Below are 21,386 nucleotides of genomic sequence, written 5' to 3' on the forward strand. Positions count from 1 at the left end.
AAAGCTGATCCCGCCTGGTAGGAGTTGGGGGTCTAGGAAGGGCAGATGTTGGAGTGTGAGGTGGAATCGGGCAACTGGTGCAGCCTGTGGGAGCCCTGTGCCCTCAGAGCCCCTGGTAAGGGAGAGTGACACAGGACGGACGAAGGAATTACCGCATGAGGCAGATGAGGGTCAGAGGCTGGGAGACTCCCACCCTGTCACAATCTCTGCCCCAGTGAGTACCCAAGTGCCCCTTGCTGAGTATTATATGGTCCTGGCTGAGAAGAATGCAAAGTGTAAATGCCAAGGCAGATTCCCATGACCCTATAAGTGAGAGGTGCTATCACATGCTCTGGGTTCAAGGACACCCAGGTTTGAATCGTGCTTCTGCCATCTGTGCTATTGTGTGACCCTGGGCTAACAGTATCCATCTCAATGGGATAGACTGAGGATTCAGGGAGACAATACACGCAGAGTGAATGGCACGTCGTAGGTGTTCAGTAAATTGCAGTTATAATAATGCTATTGTTTGCTGCCCCAGTCTGAGGTGAGGGAAGCACAGAGCCTTTACTCCCCCAGGTTTGGGGTTACCAGCAGCAGTGTCAGGCCACCGTGCATTGGACTCCAAAGGGTTACAAGCCCTGGAGACAAAGGCCTGAGGTTCCCAGTGAAAAACCAAAGCATAAAAATAATTCGATGAGTAAGAATAAAATTCCCTCTTCTGAGGTTCCCGGGGCTAGGCCCCTCCCTGCGGCAGGCACTTCCCCTTTCCCTTGCTCATGGAGGAGCCAGGCTGGGCTGACTCAGAGCAGGAGCGCCACAGCCATCCTCCTACCCAGACCCCGTCCCGGGACGGCGCAGTCTGGCAGCAAAGCGCGCCCCCGTGCGGCCGCGGCTGGGACTGCCTCCCGAGAGAGGAAGCGGCGGGCAGACCCGCAAGCGCGGCCACCCAACTGCTCGCGGTCACCGCGGGGCGGCCGTCTCCGCCCTGCGCAGCCGGACTGTGCTGTGTGCCCGCGGGGCCCCCACTTCCGCCCGACCCTCCCCGCCGTCCCGGGCCCGCCCGAGCGGAAGTGCGCCAGCCTCCCGGGTCCCCCATGGCCTCGAGGCGGAAGCGCTCTCCCACCGCCGCTCCCCACGACCCCGCGGCGTTCGGTGCGTCGGGTTCCGGACAGGTCCCGTGTGACGTGGCCGCACGCTGGGGGCGGCTCCGGGCCGGGGGCCGGGCGGCCAGGCCGGGCGGGGCAGAGCCGGGGCGGGGCGCTGTGCCGCAGCTGGATGGCCGGGGCCGTCCGGAGCGCCTCCGCCGCCGTCGCCGCCGCACGGTGAGTGACCGCCGTACCCCCAGGGCCAGAGCCCCTGACGAGACGGACTCTGCCGATCCCCTTGCCCCCGACCCGGCCTGTCCAGATCAGACCTGGGCCTCTCGCCCAGAGCCCGGGAGTTAAACTTCCTTGGGCTCTTCTCCCCTGTCTCCCCACGCGTCGCTCCCCATCTCTCCCTTTCTCTCCGCCTCCGCATCCGTCTCTGGCTCTCTCAGTCTTGGCTCTCCCGCTCTTGCTTCTGCTTTCCCTCTGCTCTCCGACTCTCTCGGTACCCCCTCTCTTGTCCCAAACTTGTCCCCTCCCCTCTCCTCAAACTTGTCCCCTGACCCGCCTCTGCCTCCAAGTCCGGCCTGGCGCAGTCCTGCCTTTGGTCCCCAGTGGAGCCCAGAGGGTTTCATCAGGGTCCCGTTAAGGCCTGGAGGTCCTAGACCCGAGCATCTTTTCCAGCTGCTTTCCCTCCCTCCCACCTCCATCAGCAGATGAGGAAACTGAGGCAAAGACATCACTGGCTCAAGGTCACAGCCAGCATGAGGGAGGGCAGACCACATTTAAACCTCATGCCTGAGCTTCCAGGTTGAACTTCCGTCTTGGTTGACTCACATCCAGATCCTGTGATCCGCCTGCTGGGTACACGCTTGCTGCCTGGTGCTCCTGGGCTCCCGCAGCATAAGGAGGGGGTTCTCTGTGCCTCCTCCATGCCAGGCACGCTCACCTAATTAGCAAGCTCATCTCATTTTCACCACTGTGTGAGGGAGGCAATACTCATCTCCCTGCTACAGACGAGGAGACTGAGGCTCAGAGAAGGGCTCTAGGGACTTGTCCGCAGTCAAGCAGCTGTAAATGCAGAGCACAAAGTCAAGGGCGGGTCTTCAAAGCCTGTGCTCTGCACATCTGTGAGGCAGCTCCTAGCTGAAGAATCCTCTCTCTTCATTCCCACCTCCTGGCTGTCTCCGTGCCCCAGCGATATTGGACTCATTTCCTAGGAAAAAGCCCTGATGGTCTTGAACTAGCTCAGCTGCTTGGTTTCCCCACCTGCGCCTCCTAACATTGCCCCATCAAGCTAGACTGTGCTGGCCGCCATCCCTGGGGGTGTCCTCACTGGGGCGCATCCTGGCAGCAAAGCCTCCCCTGGCAGCCAGACACCCAGCTGGGCCGGGCCTACCGGTGTCTGAGGGGAACCCAGCCAGCGCCTCACCCTGTCATTAAGGAAAGTTTAGCCTCAGGCGGACAGGCTGACACACAGCCTAGAACTGGCTCCCAAGGAAAAAATGTGTGCTCCTTGGGAGTGGGGTGTGGCGGAGCAGAGCCCTTTTGCTCTGTGCACCCATCATTGGGATCCTCAGAGGCCCTGGGGGAGGCAAGCAGGAGGGCAGGTGCCATGGCCGCTGGGAGTGGGGGGAGGGTTAAGATGCCACGTTTCCTAAGCAGGTGTGCGGCCAAGGGTGGCAGCTCACGTAAGTGGCCTTTGTGTTTTTCAGCACGTGGCATGCCTGGATGTCCCTGCCCTGGTTGTGGCATGGCGGGACAGAGGCTCCTCTTCCTCGCTGCTCTTGCCCTGGAGCTCCTGGGAGGGGCTGGGGGTTCCCAGCAGGCCTTCCGGAACCGGGGGGTGGCAGCGGCCTGTCGCCTGGACAATAAGGAAAGCGAGTCTTGGGGGGCCCTGCTGAGTGGAGAGCGGCTGGACACGTGGATCTGCTCCCTCCTGGGCTCACTCATGGTGGGGCTCAGCGGGGTCTTCCCATTGCTCGTCATTCCCTTGGAGATGGGGACCACGCTGCACTCAGAAGGTGAGTGGCCCTCCTCTGGCACCAAGGGGCAGCCGATGGCACGGGAAACCTGCTGCTGCTCTCCCTGGGAGGGCCGGGTCTCTGGTCCCGAGTAGCAGTGTGTCTGTGGTGGAAGGTGGGGACCCAGCACAGTTCCTCACCTTGGTCCAGTGAGCCAGGGTGCGCCGTGCTCATTTGTTCATTCGTTTGTGCATCTGTTTATTCTGAAAGATGAAAGTCAGCAAACATTCACTGTGAAGCAAGAAACAAGGCTGGGAATCGGATGCCGGGCTGCCTGGGTTCAAATCTTGGCTCTGCCACTTACCAGTTGGGTGGTATTGGGCAAGTTCCTTAACTTCTCTCTGCCTTAAGCTCCCAACCTTAAACATGAGGATAATAATAGTATCTACCTCATAGGTGTTATTGTGACGATTAAATGAATTAACGTCGGCAAAGCACTTAGGAGACGGCCCCGGTGCAGGGACGGGGCTCCGTGTTCGCGAGCCAGTGCTGGGCGTCGCGCTGCCTCTCGCTTCAGTCCCTGCTCACAGTGCAAGAGGGCGCTCAGACCCAGAGCCCCTGGGGCAGCCTCACCCAAGAACACGCGAGAGGCTGGTAGCTGGCCTGCCTCTGGAGAGGGGCGCTGGGAGGTGGGTGCAGGCCTGGCAAAGGCTTTTCCGTGGCTGCGCATGTGTCCATAGGTGACATGCTATAATGAAAGCTAAAGAAGATCAGATGGGGAGCTGCTAAAAATGCAGGTGCCTGTCACCCCCACCCAAGAGTATGACATAGTAGGTCTGGACCAGGCCCCGGGAATCTTTGAAATGAGGGTCCCCCAGGGGCTCGTGCTGCCTGCCAGGCTCCAGGAACTGTTCATTCAACAGATGGTTATGAACGCAACTGTGCCAGGCACTGGGCTGAGGGCCGGTGCCCCAGCTGTGAACAGGGCCCTCTTCTGCTGTCTTGGCCTGTGTATCAGTTCAGCCCCTCTCATAGCATCCCTGAGAGGTCCACCTAGGGAGGACTTGGATTATTAGCTCTATTTTACAAATGGGGAAGCACAGGCACAGAGAAGTTCTTGGAGGAGCCCAAGGGCAACACAGCCTGGAAGCAGCAGCTTCCCCCTGGGACCCCACCCCACCACCAAGCTGCCTCTTCCTCTGGGCCTCAGTTTGTCTATCAAACCAAAGGCCCCCTCAGGGCACTTCTAACTCTGGATGTTGCACATCCGCACAAGTCCTCAAATCTCTGCCACTTTTCTGAGAGTAACAGTGGCTGAGAAGAGAAACAATCCCACTTCATAAGCACTTGCTGTATGTATTGTTGTTTAATTCAGGGGTCCCCGACCCCCGGGCCGCACAGCAGGTGAGCGGTGGGCAAGCGAGCGAAGCTTCATCTGCCGCTCCCCCTCGCTCGCATTACCACCCCCATCCGTGGGAAAATCGTGTTCCGCGAAACCGGTCCCTGTTGCCAAAAAGGTTGGGGACCGCTGGTTTAATTCACACAAGATCCCTATCAGATAGATACAATTGTCCCCAGTTTACAGATGATGAAATTGAGTCCCAGAAGTAATCTGCCCAAGGTTACCACCTGGTGCGTTGGGGAGCTGGGACCTGTCAGGCTCCCAAGCCCAGTCTCTTAACCCTGAAGCAGTAGTGGCTCCACAGTCGGCCCACAGGTCGTGGTGTATTCCTGCTGGGCACCAGCCCTTACTGGGACTGAAGGGTTGGGGACCCAGGAAGGCCAGCAGCCCATGTCCAGCCTTCTGGAGACTTGCAGTCTGGTTGGGACCACACTAGGAGCCCAGTAAGCTGGGTGGGGCAGAGGTCAGGCCAGGGGCTCTGGTGCCCCAGTTCCCAGGTCCCACATCTCTGCCTTGTAGCTGGGGCCCGGCGCCTGAAGCAGCTGCTCAGCTTTGCCTTGGGGGGACTCCTGGGCAATGTGTTTCTCCACCTGCTGCCCGAGGCGTGGGCCTACACGTACAGTGCCAGCCCTGGTGAGTGAGACCACAGGCCGGGGCAGGAGGGTGGCAGGCGATAGGTGGGAACTGGCGCCCATGGCCAGGGATGGCCTAGGCCCTGCCTGCTCTGCAGAATGACTGTGAGGGGTTCTGGACGTCTGGCAGGGGGACGTGTCCTGGTCCCAGTGCCCTGGTCCCTATGGGAGTTCCTGGGGCCCGACTGCCCCACCAGCCAGTCCTGGCACCCTGCCCCTGTCACTGCCCTGGACTAGGTCCCATCCCAAGTAGCCCCCTTCTATGCCCTGGCTTGGCCTGGTGTGTCAGTGCTGCCCCCTGCAGGTGGTGAGGGGCAGAGCCTGCAGCAGCAACAGCAACTGGGACTGTGGGTCATTGCTGGCTTCCTGACCTTCCTGGCGCTGGAGAAGATGTTCTTGGACAGCAAGGAGGAGGAGACTAGCCAGGTGAGCCCAAAACCCCAGAGGCTACACAGGTCAGCCTCTGCTCTGTGGTGGTGCCAGGGCCTGGAGGCCCAAGTTCTGAGTCAAGCCCTGAAAAGAAGGTCTCTTGGCCCTTTCCTGGGAGCTCAGGGAGGCCGGGCCAGCTTGTTTGGAAGGATCTGGGCATCAGCCCCTGCCGTGGCTTGTTCTCATGGACTAAGAGTGAGAACAGTGCGGGAGGCAGAGGGTCTGCTGGGTTTGGGGGCACCCGGCTGACTGAGCAGCAGAGTCCAGCCAGGTAAAAGGGGTGTTCCCTTTGTATCTGTTCTCCACCTTTCACTCCCTTTCTGTCCACCCTGGCCGAGTGGGGGGCATCTAATGTCACGTCTCCCTCCTTCTCCTGGCCCTAGGCCCCCAGCAAAGACCCTGCAGCTGCGGCCGCGCTCAGTGGAGGCCACCATCTGGCCCAGCCAGCTGCAGGGCCCGGCCTGAGCGCCGTGGTCCGGAACATCAAAGTGAGTGGCCCGCCCAGGGCCCCCTCCTCCTGCAGCCGCCCCACCCCAAGTGGCCGGCCCAACTCAGCCCTGCCTGCCCGGCTCAACCCAGCTTTCTCTCCCCTCGCCCAGGTCAGTGGCTATCTCAACCTGCTGGCCAACACCATAGACAACTTCACCCACGGGCTGGCTGTGGCTGCCAGCTTCCTTGTGAGCAAGAAGGTGAGTGGGGCTGGGGCAGTGGGACCCAGGCCCTTCGGTGGGAAGGGTGGTGCCTGTGTTAACCAGTGGGCTCCACCTCCAGAATAGGTCCCCAGGCATCTCCTTGCTCCCTCCATCACAGCACCCTCATCCACACCTCCCTGCTGCTCTCCTGGACACGGCCTCCTTCTGTCTCCACCACCGACTGGTCTGTTCTTGCTGCGAACACTCCTTGTTGGGATCACAGTCCTCTGCCAGGCTGCTATGCTTGGCCCCTGCCTGCTTCTAGATGCTTCTCCCCCCCCCCCCACCTCCTCCCTCTGCCCTCTGCGCTTTGGCCCCAGGGTCTGCCTACTCTTGGACTGGCCAACCTCTGTCCCCTCTGGTAGCCTCCAACTCACTGTTGCCTCTGCTTGGAATGTTCTTTCTTCCCCTCTGAACTGCTAGCCCCTCATCCTTCAGGCTTCAGCTTGAAGTGCACGCTCTCAAGGAGGCCTTTGCTGACCCCTCATCTCAGTTAGGCCCATCATGTCCCATGGCACCCAGTCCATCCTTTCCCCATAGCACCTGTCATGGTGTGTAATCACATGGTTCTTTGTCTGTTTACTCAATCCTTGCCTCTCCACTCCAGGCTGTTAGCTTCTTGGGGGCAGGTTCCTTGTCTGTTTTATTCGCTGCGATATTTCTAGCAGCCAGATGGTACCCAGCCAGGGCACCCAGAGCAGAGTAAATGTTTGTAGAATGAGCGGACAAGTGGGTGCCCTAGCCCTCGGCACAGACCCCACAGACTCCTTCCCCTCCCTGCAGATTGGGCTCCTGACCACCATGGCCATCCTTCTGCATGAGATCCCCCATGAGGTGAGTGCCAGAGGGTTCCCGTGATCGGCCATGTGGGTGTGGAGCTGGGGGCAGGGATTCGGGGTGGGACTACCCAGCAATGGTGGGCTTGGGCGGCTGGACCACAGAGGCTTGGAGCTGCTCAGCCTACTAGGCTGCAGCCACCGTTTCAGCTGTGCTCCAGCATCCTCGGGACGGGGGGCCCAGCCGAGGGGATGCGGGCTGGGGCACGGGGTGGTCCCAGCTACAGGGCGGGTGCAGGGGGCTCGTTGTGTGTGTCCATGCCTGAGATGCTCAGGGGATCTGGCCCCACTGGGGCCCAGAGTGATCGTCTGGCCCTCCCCTCAGGTGGGCGACTTTGCCATCCTGCTCCGGGCCGGCTTTGACCGATGGAGCGCAGCCAAGCTGCAGCTCTCGACGGCCTTGGGGGGCCTGCTGGGCGCCTGCTTCGCCATCTGTACTCAGTCCCCCAAGGGAGTAGGTACGGGCGTGGTGGGTGGTGGCGGTCAGCAGAGGGGCCCCAGCCAAAGGGCACAGCTGCCCTGACCCTGGTGTCCAGGCCAGATTCTGCCCCCCATCCACCCCGCGGGAGGGAGTGTAGTACACATGGCTCCCCTGGACTCCCAGCCAGTCAGGGCTTCTCTTGCTGCAGAGGAGACTGTGGCCTGGATCCTGCCCTTCACCTCTGGCGGCTTTCTCTACATCGCCCTGGTGAACGTGCTGCCCGACCTCTTGGAGGAAGATGACCCATGGTGAGCTACCCACTGGCACTGCCATTCGCAGGGCCTCCGCCCCCGGCGTCTCGGCCAGTGCCACCCCCTGAGCCCCTGCCCCTCTCCCCACAGGCGCTCCCTGCAGCAAGTGCTTCTGCTCTGCACGGGCATTGTGGTGATGGTGCTGTTCTCAGCCTTCGTCGAGTAAACTGTCCCTGACGCCCCACCCCCTGCACAGCAATAATAGACTCAGATCGACTCTGTGACCGTGTGTGTGTGAGGCAGAGTGAGCGAGTCCTCCGAACTGACAAGAGGATGGGGTGTGTGTGGTGTGCATGTGACTGTGTGCAAGACCGACACTGTGATCCCTTGTGTGCTGGGCCCAGGGCCCGATGCCCACGCCTGCCCCCAGCCACACTGCGGTCTTCTCTCCTTGGCCCCCCCGTCACCTTGCACCCCCTGGAGTCAGCAGTGAGGAACAGGAACACTGGTCCCAAGCAGAGGCCTCTGCCCACCAGGACACCAGGAGGAGTGGGAGCAGCCCAAGGAGCCCAGGGCTGCAGGGAGCCCCAGAGCTGTCTCCTGCTGGGGCCTCATGGGTCCCTGGCCTGAGGGAGTGAACCTCTGCACATGGGCACGCAGCCCTGGGCAGCCAGGAACCGAGGCTGGGGCACCTCCTCTCTGCTGTGTCCAGTGTTCTGGCCCTTCCTTCACCAGCTCCAAGGCCAAAGAAAGGAGAGGCAGGTGCTCGTGTAGCCCCCAGCGCCACTCAGCACTGACAGTCCTACCCCTCCCAGCATGGAGCCGGGAGATGCTTTCTAAGACCTTTTCCCCGTGGCTGCTTGCCCTGGCCCAGCTTCTGTTCCCCCAGGGAATGCTCCCTGGCAACGCCAGCGGCTCTGCCACCTCCAGCTGCCAAACAGCAGCCAGCAGGGCAGCGAGCAGCCCCGGGCCAGAGGCTTCCCAGTCGGCTCAGGGGTGCTCGTGCCACCACAGGGTCCAGGCAGAGAGGGAACAGTGGCTGCCACCACCCCCACCCCCCACCCCCGCCCCCGGCTCGGGCCCCTTTTCCTGTCCCACTATGGGTGGGGCTAGGCGGGGGTGGCGAGGGCTCCACATTGTCAGCATTCAGGAATGTGCTCTGGGGATGCTGAAGCCATAATCCCCAGCTATTTCCCTTGGCTGACGCCCAGGTACTCAGCTGGCCCACTCCACAGCCAGGCTCCAGCCCTGCTACTTGACCGTGGGCGTCTTGAGAAGTAGCCATCAAGAGGGTCTGAATGGTTTTACGGCAGTTTTGCTGTGGTTCCATTTGTATCTGTAAATACCTGTTCTATAGATGAGATGCAAATAAATATACACAAACCGGCTGCCTCTGTTCTGCATACCAGAGCCCATGGTCAAGCAGGGCTTTTCCGGCCACCCCGTGCTCCGGCCAGTTTGGCTGCTCTGCGGGCCCAGCTCCCGCAGGCTGCCCAGCTGGTCTCCACCGTCATCCCCGTCCTCTGGGCCTCCTGCTTCGTCTCTGAGCTGTTACTTTTGGGGTGCTTCTCACAACAGGGTATACATTTCATGTTTCCCTGGTTTATTTTGTTGTTAGCTTTTTATGCCAATAAAACAAGCCTGGCTCTAGGCCATTATAGCCCGCGTCACCCCCAAGGGTGGTGTCCTCATAGACCTACGAACCAAGGGCTTTTTCCTGGCCTGCCCCCTAAGTAATTTTAACCGTGGAAGGGAGCTCCATCCACAGTCATCTCCAGGTTTGGCCTCTATGAAATGTTATTTTTCATTAAAAAGAAAAGGAAAAAATGAGATCTTTATTCTAAACCATACCCTCACCACCAGTGAATATGGAATGAAGACAGCATCAGGCCCAGGGGGAGCTGCTTCCCCAGTGCTGCTAGGGGAGAGCAGAAGCGGGAAGTGGAGTCCCACTTCCTCTCCTACATTCAGCAGGCTGTTGGCAGACAGCGCGTCCACGCCACGTCACGGAGGCTGTGAAGCCCAGACGGGCTGTATCCTCAGCTGGGAGCGCCTGACTCAGTATTTCCAGCAAAAAGGGCTCTGCTTCACCTGACTGTGACACGCCCAGGACCTGGTGGCCTGACAGAAGCGAGGAAGGAACCCAGGGCTGTCCTGGCAGTCCCCTGGGGCTCCTCGTGTGTTGGGTGACAGTTGCACGTGCACTCTGCCCGCTGAAGGAGGCAGTGGGGCCCCACTTATAAATGAGGACCCCAAGGTCAGGGGTGAGGGTGGCGCTCGCAGCTTCACGCAGGTGGGCGCGGGGGGTCGGGGTGAGAGATGCAGGAGTGGGGGCAGCTAAGCCCAGGACAGGGCCAGAACAAGAGCACTTCCGAGGCTGTGCTGGGGCTCCTCCGGGGGAGCGCAATGGGGGTGCACCCTGACACTCAGGATGGCGGCTTGGAGGCGGTGGGACTAGAGAGAGGGGAACTCCAGACAGGCCGGCAGTCAGTAGCTCTGTGACTGTGGTCATGTCCCTTCAGGGGAGGTGATGGGAAGAGGGTAAAGGGCTTCTGCCAGGGGGCAAGTGAGAGCTGATGGAGAGTTCTAAAGGGCTGCTGCTTTGAAAGGCCATTCAGGGGGTGGTTAAAGCTGCGAAGACAGCACAACATAAACTAGGCTTTATTCTTACTCCTGGGTTTGAAGCCTAGCTATGCCATCTAAGAGTTGTGCAGTCCTGGCCCAGTTGCTCGAAACGCATCTATAAAGCGGGGCTACCCTATTGGTAGTTGCTGTGATTAACTAGATAAACCCATGCACACGACCTGCATAGCATGTGGCTCAGGGTGAGCGCTCAGTGAACGGTGAACCACGAGGTCAGGTTCCAGGTCGGGGAGCTGGGAGGCTGGTAGACACAAGAGGACCACCAAGATGGTAAAGGAAACTGACGGGATGTGGAGCTGACGGCAGAACTGGGGGTGGGAGAGAACACAGCATGACCACGCTTAGGCCTAGAAGGGCTCTCGGAGTAGATCCTGCTCAACATTGATTTTTCAGCCAGAGGAAACGGGCCAACAGCTAAAAGGAACGTGTAGAGAAACAGAAGGCTTGGGGGCCAGGAAACAAGGGAGCAAAGACCCAGAGCCAGGGCTTTAGAAGGAAGCGAGGCCTAGGGCCAGAGCACCAAAATTCAAAAAAGAAGGGAAAAGCTAGTCTGGCTTCCCTTCAGGCCCCTCTTACTAGAGCTGCAGCACCACAGGCCTCAAAAGCTCAGAGAGGCGGGTCAGGGAGTGCGGAGAGAGCGCTCTGGAGGGACGTGATGGGGGAGGCAGAAGACCCCGGGGAACAGCTGTGGCACACGCCCACCCCTCCAAGAGGGCCTCACCCCGACAAGGCGTTTGAGGCCCTAGGCTGTCTCGGGTAGGAGCACCTGGGGAAGGGGCCTCCTGCATCTGCCCCCACTCCTCTACCCAGAGCCCAGGGAAGGCGAGCCAGACAGGTGGTGGCAGGAACCTGAAACCATCCTTTATTACGAATTTTAACCAGCAAGAGGCCAGAGAACAGGTGTGGCAGGCGACCCCTTAGGCGTAGTACTGCAGGTTGGCTTTCTTCTTGGCCTGTACCTCCAGGATGCCCTCCATGTAGTCCTCGTGGGTGAGCTCTGTGGCGCCCCTGCGCAGCGCAATCATGCCCTGCAGCCAGGACAGACAGGCTCTAGGGCGCCTCCCCAGACCCCCAGCCCGACTCCCAGAGGCCTCCACCTTCTCAGCCTCTTCCCCTCAGCAGCCGCCAGCAGCCTGCCCGGGGGAGGAGGCACGAAGCGCCCAGCCGCTCGGCCCACCACTCACCGCCTCCACACACACGGCCTTGCACTGGGCCCCGTTGAAGTCGTCTGTACAGCGGGCCAGCTCCTCGTAGTTCACGTCAGGGCTGGGAGGTGGGGAGGTATCACAGGGTTCAGCCACTTACGGGAGTGAGTGGAAGAGCCCACGTCCTCCCACGGCCTCCGTCAAGCAGCGAGGTCCACTCGCCACCATCACGGGCGACTCCCTTCCCCACTGTGCCTTGTTCTCTTCTCCACACGAGGGGCAGAGGAACGGAGGTAGGTCAAAGCAGATTAGACCAAGTCACTCCTAGTGTCTCCTGAGCGCTAGCATTCTAGAAGTCTGCACCTGAGACTCGGGAATTCAGCCTGAGGCAGGGGAACAGGAGGTTGTGGAGACAGAAGAGCCATCTGTCTGTCTCCCAAGCAGCGCGGGCCCTGCGTCAGCACAGCGCTGCTGCTGCCACTTACTGATCTCACGCGCCAAGTACCGCACTTGACATTGCCGCAACCCCGTGAGGCCAGAGCCCTTGTGCCCAAGTCCCAGATAAGAAAACTGAGGCTTAGAGGGGTCACGCCACCTGCTGATGGTCACACAGATCTGAACCCAGGTCCACCTGGCCCCTGGCAGGATTGCCCTGGGCCATGCTGGGCTGCGTTCATCTGCTGGGGCAGGGGTGGCCAGGAAACAGGGCCTCCAGCCTGCACACCTTCCGACCATGGGGGAGGGCTGTGTGTGGGGGGGTGTGCAGGTGGGCCCCAAGGAGCAGAGCACCTTCAGTTGGGGCCTGGGCCCCAGCATGATTCTCTGTCGGGCACCTGGGGAGAAATGGAGGCCAGCGTGTGGAACAGTGCTCGGTGTGAAAAGGGACATGGAGAGGGGGAGAAGCTAGGCCTGGGGAAGGTCAGTACAAAGAGGACAGAGACAGCTCTGCTGCTGCCCCTTCAGGTCTCAGCGCCTTGCTCGTGTCTTCGCCCACCTGACATTCATCTTTCGGGAGTGGATCTGCATGATTCTGGCCCGGGCCTCCTCGTTGGGCATCGGGAACTCGATCTTGCGGTCCAGGCGGCCTGAGCGGAGCAGGGCAGGGTCCAGGATGTCCACCCTGTTAGTGGCTGCAATTACCTGAGCAACAGGAGAAGCAGAAACTTGAAGGGTTCACAGACAGGCAACAGTCCTGGCCACGACGGGCAAAGAGGTAGCTCAGGGTCCATATGAAACGGCAGGGAATATTCGACACCGACCCCAATTCTAATTCTAGCTCCATCAGTTAGATGACAGAGAAGATCCCCTGACCTCTAAGCCCCACGTTCTTCACCTGTGAAGTGACAATACTCACCTTCACTTGGGTGTTCGGCTGGAACCCGTCCAGCTGGTTCAGAAGCTCCAGCATCGTCCTCTGTACCTCCCGGTCCCCGGCCTTCTCGCTGTCAAAGCTGGGGCACACAGGAGGTCCAACACACCGGTGAGTACACAGATCAGGGAGAGCCCTCCTCTCCTCCACCACCAGAAGCCCAACCCAACCCATCCAGGGCAGGGCAAAGTCTCACTCAACTTGGGGCCCCCAGCCCAGGGACCAGCACAGAAATGGTGTCAGGGACTGGAGAAGCTCCTGGGATCAGGTGCTGGGCTTAAGATAAAACTGAGCGAAATCCACTGCCTGGCCTATGCCCCTAATGAATGTGTCATCATATCTGAGCTAAAAGTTAGAAATACAAAGGTCTGGCCCAGACTTGGCACGTGACAAGGAGCCCAGGCAAGCGTCCCTGAGGAAGTGTCCCCTCAGGCTGAGATCTGAAGGCTGAAAACACATCGGCTGGGCAACCAGCCAATGGAGAACAGGGGAAAAAGAAAAGCACATTCCAGAGAGGAAAGAGCAGGTGCAAAATCTCCCCCACCAGACTGGGCCTGCCAACTGAGGGGACACTGTGGAGGGGGTCCAGAGGGAAGGGGAAGGCAGGGACAGGATGAAGCTGGAGGGGAGCAGGGGCAGCCACACGGGGGCCTTGCAGGCCACGGCAAGCCCAGCATTTATCCCAAGAAGCAATGGGGAGGCCCAGGAAGGAAAAGCAGGATCTGTTTGCGTGAGGGACTGTGGGTGCTGCTGAGTGAAGTTTTGAAAGGAACATGCTGGTAGCTGTGAGGAGAAAGGATGGTCAGGGGAAAAGAAACGAAGCAGGGAGGCTACTTAGAAGAAAATTTAAAAAGTACAACCACAAGAACAGAGCCTCCACCATCCCAGGGGGAGTAGGGAACAGGGTGGGAGAGCTGGAATTGACAACAATCCCCTTGGTGGCACTCAGCACCCCCTTACCGCTTGGTGCCGATGGCATCCAGCTCATCGATGAAGATGATGGATGGAGCTTTCTCCTTGGCCAGGGCAAAGGCATCCCGGACTAGCTTGGCACCATCCCCAATGAACATCTGCACCAGCTGGGGGCCAGCCAGCTTCAGGAAGGTGGCCTGGGGCGGGGGTGGGGTTGACACGTCAGGCCAAAGGCGCGATGAGAAGCCCCTTCGATCTGAGCCCATTGGCAGAGCTTTAGCCTCCTCATCCCTCCCAGAGTACTCACCTTGGTCTGTGCAGCACAGGCCCGGGCCAGCAGGGTCTTCCCCGTACCTGGGGGCCCGTACATTAGCACCCCCTTTGGAGGCTGGATCCCTAAGTTCTCAAACTTCTCCTTGTGGTTCATTGGCAGGACGATGGCCTCCACCAGCTGCCGGGAAGAAGTCCTGGGTGAGGACAGTGAAGCCCTGTGGGCTCCTACAGTCCAACCCTGAATAGCTTCAACCCCTACCTGTAACCCTCCTTCTCCAATTCAGAGACACTGCCCTCTCCTTCCCCTACATCCAGAGGACACAGAATGCTCGCTCCCACCACGGCTGGCTATGGACTCCCCGAGAACAAATGGATATGGCAGAAAAGACACTGGGCCAAGAAAAAGGAGCCTGAGTTCCAGTCCTGGCTCTGGCCCTAACCTTCTGTGATCCTGGGCAAGTCATTCAGTTTAGGAGATCTCAGTCTCCTAAACTGTTACATGGTCTCCTCCTTGCCTCCCTAGGATGCTATGAGGATAAGAGGCACACTGGGGGAAAGTGCTCTGGTCACTGAAGTAGAGAAATACAAAAGGCTAGTGAGGCTGCCATGCCTCCCTCACCTCCTGAATCTGCTTATCCAGGCCCCCGATGTCACTGTATTGCTCTGTGGGCCTCTCGTCCACCTCCATGGCCTTCACCCGCGAGTCGTACTCTGTGGGCAGGGTCTCCAGGATCAGATAGGAGTCTTTGTTCACACCCTGGGGACACAGCACAAAGACTTCAGATTTGTCTCAGCTCAAGGCCTACCTAAGTGGCTGGGTGACAGGTGTCTACAGAATGAAAGGCAAGATATGAGAGTGGGCAACACAAGAATCAAAGAGCAGGCAGACACGCTCTCAGACTCTGCAGGCTGCTCTGCAGACATTCAGGACCAACAATGACCTGGGCCTGGGGCAGGGGCTCAGCTAATCAGTGGGAGAAACCTCGCTGGAAAAGCCCTGCCTGGGCTCAGGGACACCACTCACCACCAAGTCTCCTGGCTTCAGCTTTTCAGCATCCACCAACCCAATCACAGGCAGGAAGTATGTCTGTAGGGAAGATTCCAGGTGCCGCCTCAGTTACTGCCCTTAGTAAGGCTCTCTGTCCCACATCCACCCTTCACCCTCCTCAGTTCTCCTATGGCTGGGCCAGGCTCACCTGTCGTGTAGAGGTTTTGATCACTGCACACTTGCCCTTCCTCTGGGAATCCAGGTCAATATTGGCACCATCTTCCTCTTGATCGTTGGGATCAACATCTAGAAGCTGGAAAAGGAAAAAGCTCAGATCAAGCCCAGCTCAGTTCCTTGAACTCTCCAGAGCCCAGTGCTCCTGAGGCTGCGGCAATCTCAACACTGGCAGGGCTGGCCGTCCCTACCTCACTCCGCAGACTAGCCCTGAGCCCAGCAAAGGTGTGGTTAATAAACCAGATTAGTAAGATCTCTGCTCAGGTGTTGCTTCTCTGCAGAGCTCATCTACCCCCAGGGAAAAATAACCAGTAGAAAAGGAAACATGCGAGGCTTCCAAGGCTTTTTCAGGCCCTATGTATCTCCCTGGAAATGCACACTGGAGAGGAAACCCTAGGAGGTTTAGCTCTTACATGCAGTTTAGGCCTCAAAACACCCACCCACTCTTTCCCCAGTGGGCCCATCACAGGCTGTCCCAAGCCCCACTGACCCCTCTCTTCCCCTCCACATACACACACACCTCGATGACGTTGGAGACCAGGTACGGCAGAGTCTTGTTCACTTTGATTTTCTCACTGTTCTCTTTGATTTTGTCCTTCATGGCTTGGAGCTCGTGGGTGACTCGCAACACTTCGCTCTTCATGATCTGGGATGAGGGTGATTGGAGGCAAATATTCAGCTTTAGCTCAGCTTATCCTAGGGCCTTGTAACTGGTGAGCCTTATCCAGGCTGCCTGGGGGACCCTCCTGCCCCTCTTCACTCAGCTCTAAGGCTCTCTGAATGCTCAGCGCCTGTGTCCACAACCAGCAGAGGTCAGAACAGGAGACCAGTGTGCAAACCTCCTGGTGAAGTATTAGTTGTACTAAAGGGAAAAGAGCAAGACTTTGAGTCACGCAAACAGATTTTAGGTTCTGCCTTTTGTTACAGGCTGCGTACTTCACCACAGTAAAACAAACAAACAAAAACTCTCTGAGCCTCAGTTTCCTCATCTGTAAAATGGGGAAAGGATTCTCGAGAGGAATACTTAAAGACCTTGCTGGGAAAGGCAGTCTGATGATTCCTTCTCTCAGGCCTGGTTTCCCATCACCCTGTCCCTCTTCTGGTCCCTTTTAAAGCTTAGTTTTCTTTTTTCCTGGTCCGAGAAGGAAACCGCGGTCCCCACGCCTCGCCAGGGAGGCCGAGAACGACGTGAGCGAGACAGGTGGATCAGCAGGGTCTGCTGTGTGCGGGCTTCACTGCCTGACATAGGGGCTGTGCGCCCACCTTGATTTCACTGTCCAGCAGCCGCGTGCGCTGTATGATCTCTTCTGTGGACATCTTGAGTACCTCCTCCCCGATTCCATCTTGCTGTGCAAAACAAATTCGTCTTTCTTAAAGTCAGGTTAGTTAACTCAGGACTGCGAGTAAGCCCACTCACAGCCTCAGTTAGCCCACTCCCCGCCCATAAAACCAGAATGGAGGAGTCGGGACGCCTGCCCACATCCCAAGCGGTACCAACCCCGGGACCGGGCTAGACATTGAAACCCCCCCAGCCACCGCCTCCGCTTCCGCCACGTGCGTCTCTCCACTGGCCCCGGCTCCAGAGCCCCCAGCTCTCCCGGCGCGCACCTCAGCCTCATCCCACACGGTCGCCATCTTCTCCTGCCGAGTCACTGGACTCTCGAGTTTCGGCAGCAGATTCACTCCCTGCAGGAGAAGGCCGAAGATCAGACTGGGCAATAGCCGGGGCGAAAGGCTAATATTATCTCTCCTCACGCCTGCTCTTGATTAGTGCCAGACTCCTTCTCCAAGTCCTGACTCTTGACGAAATTAGCTTGGGCCAGTTGCCACGGCGAAACTGCTTCTCCGACTTAAAAGATGAAGCCGAGACGACAGGACCCGCCTCCACGGCTCCTGAAATGTTCTCGCCCCAGTCCTGTTGATGCCGGAGCGAGAGGCGAATTCGCTATTGGCTGACACGAGCAGTGGGGCGGGGCCTGGATAACAAATGGAAAGGAGAGGGAGAAAAGACGGGAGCGCCCCGCAGGGCCCTTGGGAAATGTAGTCCTAATCTGGCGGGTAACTGAAAGGGTGCTTTTGAAGGAGGTTTTCAACCTCAAAATCTGGCCCAGTTAGGAATTAGGGGATTCCCCAAAGTGGGTGGGCCTCGTCCATCAGTCGAAGGCCTGAATAGAACAAAAACCTGACCATCCCCTTAGATAGAGGGACCTTCTCCTGCCTGACGGCCTTGAGCTGGGACATGGGTCTTTTCCAGGCTTGGGACTTGAACTGAAATATCATCTTTTTTTTTTTTTTTTTATGTTGGGGGTAGGATTTTATTAATTAATTAATTAATTATTGCTGTGTTGGGTCTTCGTTTCTGCGTGAGGGCTTTTTCTAGTTGTGGCAAGCGGGGGCCACTCTTCATCGCGGTGCACGGGCCTGTCACTATTGCGGCCTCTCTTGTTGCGGAGCACAGGCTCCAGACGCGCAGGCTCAGTAGTTGTGGCTCATGGGCCTAGTTGCTCCACGGCATGTGGGATCCTCCCAGACCAGGGCTCAAACCCGTGCCCCCTGCATTAGCAGGCAGATTCTCAACCACTGAGCCACCAGGGAAGCCCTGAAATATCATCTCTTATAGGGTTTTGTGTCTGCTAGCTTTCAAACTAGAATTTACACCATCAGCTCTACTGGTTCTCAGCCCTTCTGATTCAGACTGGAACTAAACCATCAGCATTCCTGGGTTTCCAGTTTGCCAATTTACCCTACAGACCATGGAGATTTCCCAACTCCATAATTGTGTGAGCCAATTCCTTATAATAAATCTCTTTATATATATAATATATGACTCCTATTGGATCTGGAGAACCCTGATGAATATACCTCTTAGAGTCTGTTATTGTGAAAAATGTTAAATATATTAAAAAGTTGAAAGAATAGACAATGAGTACCTGTATATCTTTCACCTAGATTCACTAATTGATTCACTAATTGATTACATTTTGCATTACATTTTGCTTTTGCTCTGTTTGTGTATGTGTGTTTTTCTGGACCATTTCAAAGTAAGTTGAAGACATCATGACACTTCACCTCTAATATTTCAGCTTGTGTCTCCTAAGAGTAAAGACCTTCTAATATGTAACTACAACACATTATAGCATAATATATTGTTATACCTAAAGAATTTAATATTGATGCAGTAATATCTAATATATAATCCATATTAAAATTTCTCCAGTCATCTCCAAAACATCCCTTACAGCCTTTAAAAAAAAATCCTGGGCTCCCCTGGTGGCGCAGTGGTGGAGAGTCCGCCTGCCGATGCAGGGGACATGGGTTCATGCCCCGGTCCGGGAAGATCCCACATGCCGCGGAGCGGCTGGGCCCGTGAGCCATGGCCACTGAGCCTGCGCATCCGGGGCCTGTGCTCCACGACGGGAGAGGCCACAGCAGTGAGAGGCCCGCGTACCGCAAAAAATAAAAATAAAATAAAATTTAATTTAATTTAAAAAAATCCTGTATCAAGTCAAGGATCATACACTGCATTCAGTTGTCAGGTCTCTTTAGCCTCCTTTAGTCTGGAACAGTCCCCCAACCTTTTCTGGTCTTTCATGACATCAACATTTTTGAAGCATCCAGGCCAGTTGTCTTGTGTAGTCTGTTCTCAACACAGCAACCAAAGGAATTATTTTAAAGCCTCATCAGATCATGTCACTCCTCTGCTCAAAACCCTGCAGCAGCTGCGAGACTCAGAGTAAAAGCCAAGGTCCCTCAACGGCCCCAGGTCCCTACAAAGGCCCAGGGCCCTGCAGGTTTTTGCTCTCCCACGATTTTCTCCGGGACCTCGACTCCCACTCCTTCCCTCCCTGCTCACAGTTACAGGGCTCCTTGCTGCTCCGTGACCAGGCCAGGCCAGCTCCTATCTTGGACTCTGTTCCATTCTCCTGGAATGTTCTTTCCAGGATATTTTCTTGCTTCACTCCCTTACCTTTGCTCCTTCAAGTCTTTGCTCAAATACCTCCTTCTCATCCAGACCCACACTCACAGCCTTTTAATGCTGCAGCCTGCCCTGCTGGGTCCTTCCTGTCCCCACGCTCCTCAACCCCTTACCCTGTGCTGCTCTTTTTTTTTTTTTTTTTTTTTTTTTTTTTTTTTTGCGATACGCAGGCCTCTCACTGTTGTGGCCTCTCCCGTTGTGGAGCACAGGCTCTGGACGCGCAGGCTCAGCGGCCATGGCTCACGGGCCTAGCCGCTCTGCAGCATGTGGGACCTTCCCGGACCGGGGCACGAACTCGTGTCCCCTGCATCGGCAAGTGGACTCTCAACCACTGCACCACCAGGGAAGCCCAAAAACTCCACATTTTTTTTTTTCCTCTTGGCCGCACCAAGCATGTGGGATCTTAGCTCCCCAACCAGGGATCAAACCCGTTCCCCCTGCATTGGGAGAACAGAGTCTTAACCACTGGACCACCAAGGAAGTCTGCTCTTTTTTTTTTTAATTATATATTTTTAGTTTGAAAATAATCTCAAACCTAAAGAAAAGTTGCAAATACAGTGCAAATAATTTTTTTTCTTTCATCATTTGTGGGAAAATTGCTGACGGGATACCACATCACCTCAAATACTTTGGTGGGAATTTCCTACAATCCAGGACATTTTCATACTTAAGCACAATACAACCTTCAATATCAGGAAGTTAACCTTGATATGTTTCTACCATTTAATCCTCAGACTGCATTCAAATTCCACCAACTGTCCCAATAATGTCCTTCATAGCATTAAAGGACATACTGGTTCTGGACTTGGATCCAGTCCAGAATCAAGACCAGAATTAGGCATTGTATTTAGTTGTAGTTCTTTAGTTTCTTTCAGTCTGGAATTGTTTCTCAGTCTTTCCTTGGCTTCATAACCTTGACACTTTTGAAGATTACGGTTACTCTGTAGAATATTTCTAAATTTGTGTTTATCTGGTGTTTCCTCATGATTTTACCTTCAGGTGATTCATCTTTGCAGGAATAGAGATACTGAGTTTCTCACTCCATTCATTCAGGTAGCAGTTGATTTCATTTTGTCCCATTACTGGAGATGTTAACCTTTCTCACTTGATTAATCTCGTACCTGCAAACCTTCTCCACTATGAGGTTAATTGTTTTCCCCTTGAAATTAATAAGTATTTTGTGGGGAAGTACTTTGGAACTATGTAACTATCCCATTCTTCTTCATCAAATTTTTAATTTATTCATTTATTTATTTACATCAGTATGGATTCTTGTTTTATCCAATAAATCATTGCTATGGACTGAATGCTTGTATCCCCACCTCCAAATTCATATGCTGAAGGTTTAACCCTCAATGTAAGGTATTTGGAGATGGGATCTTTGGGAGTTAATTAGGGTTCAATTAGGTCATGAGGGTGGGGACCTCATGATGGGATTAGTGACCTGATAAGAAGAGGAAGAGAGGAAGATCTTGCTCTCTCCCTCTCTATACATAAGCACAGAGAAAACGCCATGTGAGCACACAGTGAGAAAGTGGCTGTCTGCAAGCCAGGAAGAGGGCCTCACCAGGAACCAACCCTGCTGGCACCTTGATCTTGTACTTCCAATCTCCAAACCTGTGAGAAAATAAATTTCAATTGTTTTAGCCACCCAGTGTATGGTATTGTGTTATGGCAGCCTGAGCTGATTAAGACAGTCATTATTAATGGGCCAGTGGGAGCCCATTCATTCTGGCTCCTGTGACCTTTTGGGTTATCTTCATCATTCTTTCAGCTTTCTTTGCTTTCTGACATAAGATATTCCAGGTTCATCTTGTACTTTCCCTGGTCCAGGCCTAGAATCAGCCATTTCTCCAAAGAGCCTTGGTTCTATTAGTGGAACATGGTATTTAGAAGCCAATATCTGGGCGCTAGATGTGCTCATTGCTACTGGCATGTCACTCCCAGGCACGAGTGCGCGCACACACACACACATTTGTAACTATATTTATTTCTCTATTAAGCTATATATTTAGAAATCCAATAGTTCACACTAATCTCTACAATTCCAATTCAATATGACTGGGTCCCTTTGGTTTTCTCCCTTTCATTATTTGTAACTCTCTTCTTCAATAGTGACCTGTCACCCATTACCTTTAATATGTTTACTTAT

At 56.0% G+C, this 21,386-nt stretch overlaps 2 protein-coding genes across 4 annotated transcripts; one reads left to right on the plus strand and one right to left on the minus strand.

Annotated features, from left to right (window-relative positions):
• The first annotated feature begins 1,144 nt into the window (after positions 1 to 1,144).
• Positions 1,145 to 9,082, plus strand: SLC39A13 (solute carrier family 39 member 13). 3 transcript variants are annotated; one of them, XM_032641468.1, is made up of 10 exons: positions 1,145 to 1,304; positions 2,783 to 3,091; positions 4,953 to 5,066; positions 5,370 to 5,491; positions 5,878 to 5,982; positions 6,094 to 6,183; positions 6,970 to 7,020; positions 7,348 to 7,476; positions 7,652 to 7,751; positions 7,845 to 9,082. In XM_032641468.1, exons 2-9 carry the CDS (start codon positions 2,791 to 2,793, stop codon positions 7,712 to 7,714), a joined length of 975 nt encoding a protein of 324 aa, XP_032497359.1. In that variant the 5' UTR covers positions 1,145 to 1,304; positions 2,783 to 2,790; the 3' UTR covers positions 7,715 to 7,751; positions 7,845 to 9,082. The 3 variants fall into 3 exon arrangements, with proteins under 3 accessions (XP_032497359.1, XP_032497357.1, XP_032497358.1); XM_032641466.1 differs by having other exon boundaries at positions 1,161 to 1,304; positions 7,348 to 7,480; XM_032641467.1 differs by lacking the exon at positions 5,878 to 5,982 and having other exon boundaries at positions 1,161 to 1,304; positions 7,348 to 7,480.
• Positions 9,083 to 11,176: 2,094 nt separating this feature from the next.
• On the minus strand, positions 11,177 to 17,166 carry PSMC3 (proteasome 26S subunit, ATPase 3). The gene is made up of 12 exons (XM_032641775.1): positions 16,867 to 17,166; positions 16,522 to 16,605; positions 15,779 to 15,904; positions 15,233 to 15,337; positions 15,061 to 15,123; positions 14,656 to 14,793; positions 14,071 to 14,214; positions 13,812 to 13,960; positions 12,837 to 12,933; positions 12,477 to 12,622; positions 11,522 to 11,603; positions 11,177 to 11,365 (listed from the first exon to the last, which is right to left on the minus strand). The coding sequence occupies exons 1-12, from the start codon at positions 16,891 to 16,893 to the stop codon at positions 11,255 to 11,257; spliced, it is 1,272 nt and encodes a 423-aa protein (XP_032497666.1). The 5' UTR covers positions 16,894 to 17,166; the 3' UTR covers positions 11,177 to 11,254.
• Between the last annotated feature and the right edge of the window lie 4,220 nt (positions 17,167 to 21,386).

The sequence above is a fragment of the Phocoena sinus genome, chromosome 8, assembly GCF_008692025.1.
Source record: "Phocoena sinus isolate mPhoSin1 chromosome 8, mPhoSin1.pri, whole genome shotgun sequence".
NCBI classification, from domain to species: Eukaryota; Metazoa; Chordata; class Mammalia; order Artiodactyla; family Phocoenidae; genus Phocoena; species Phocoena sinus.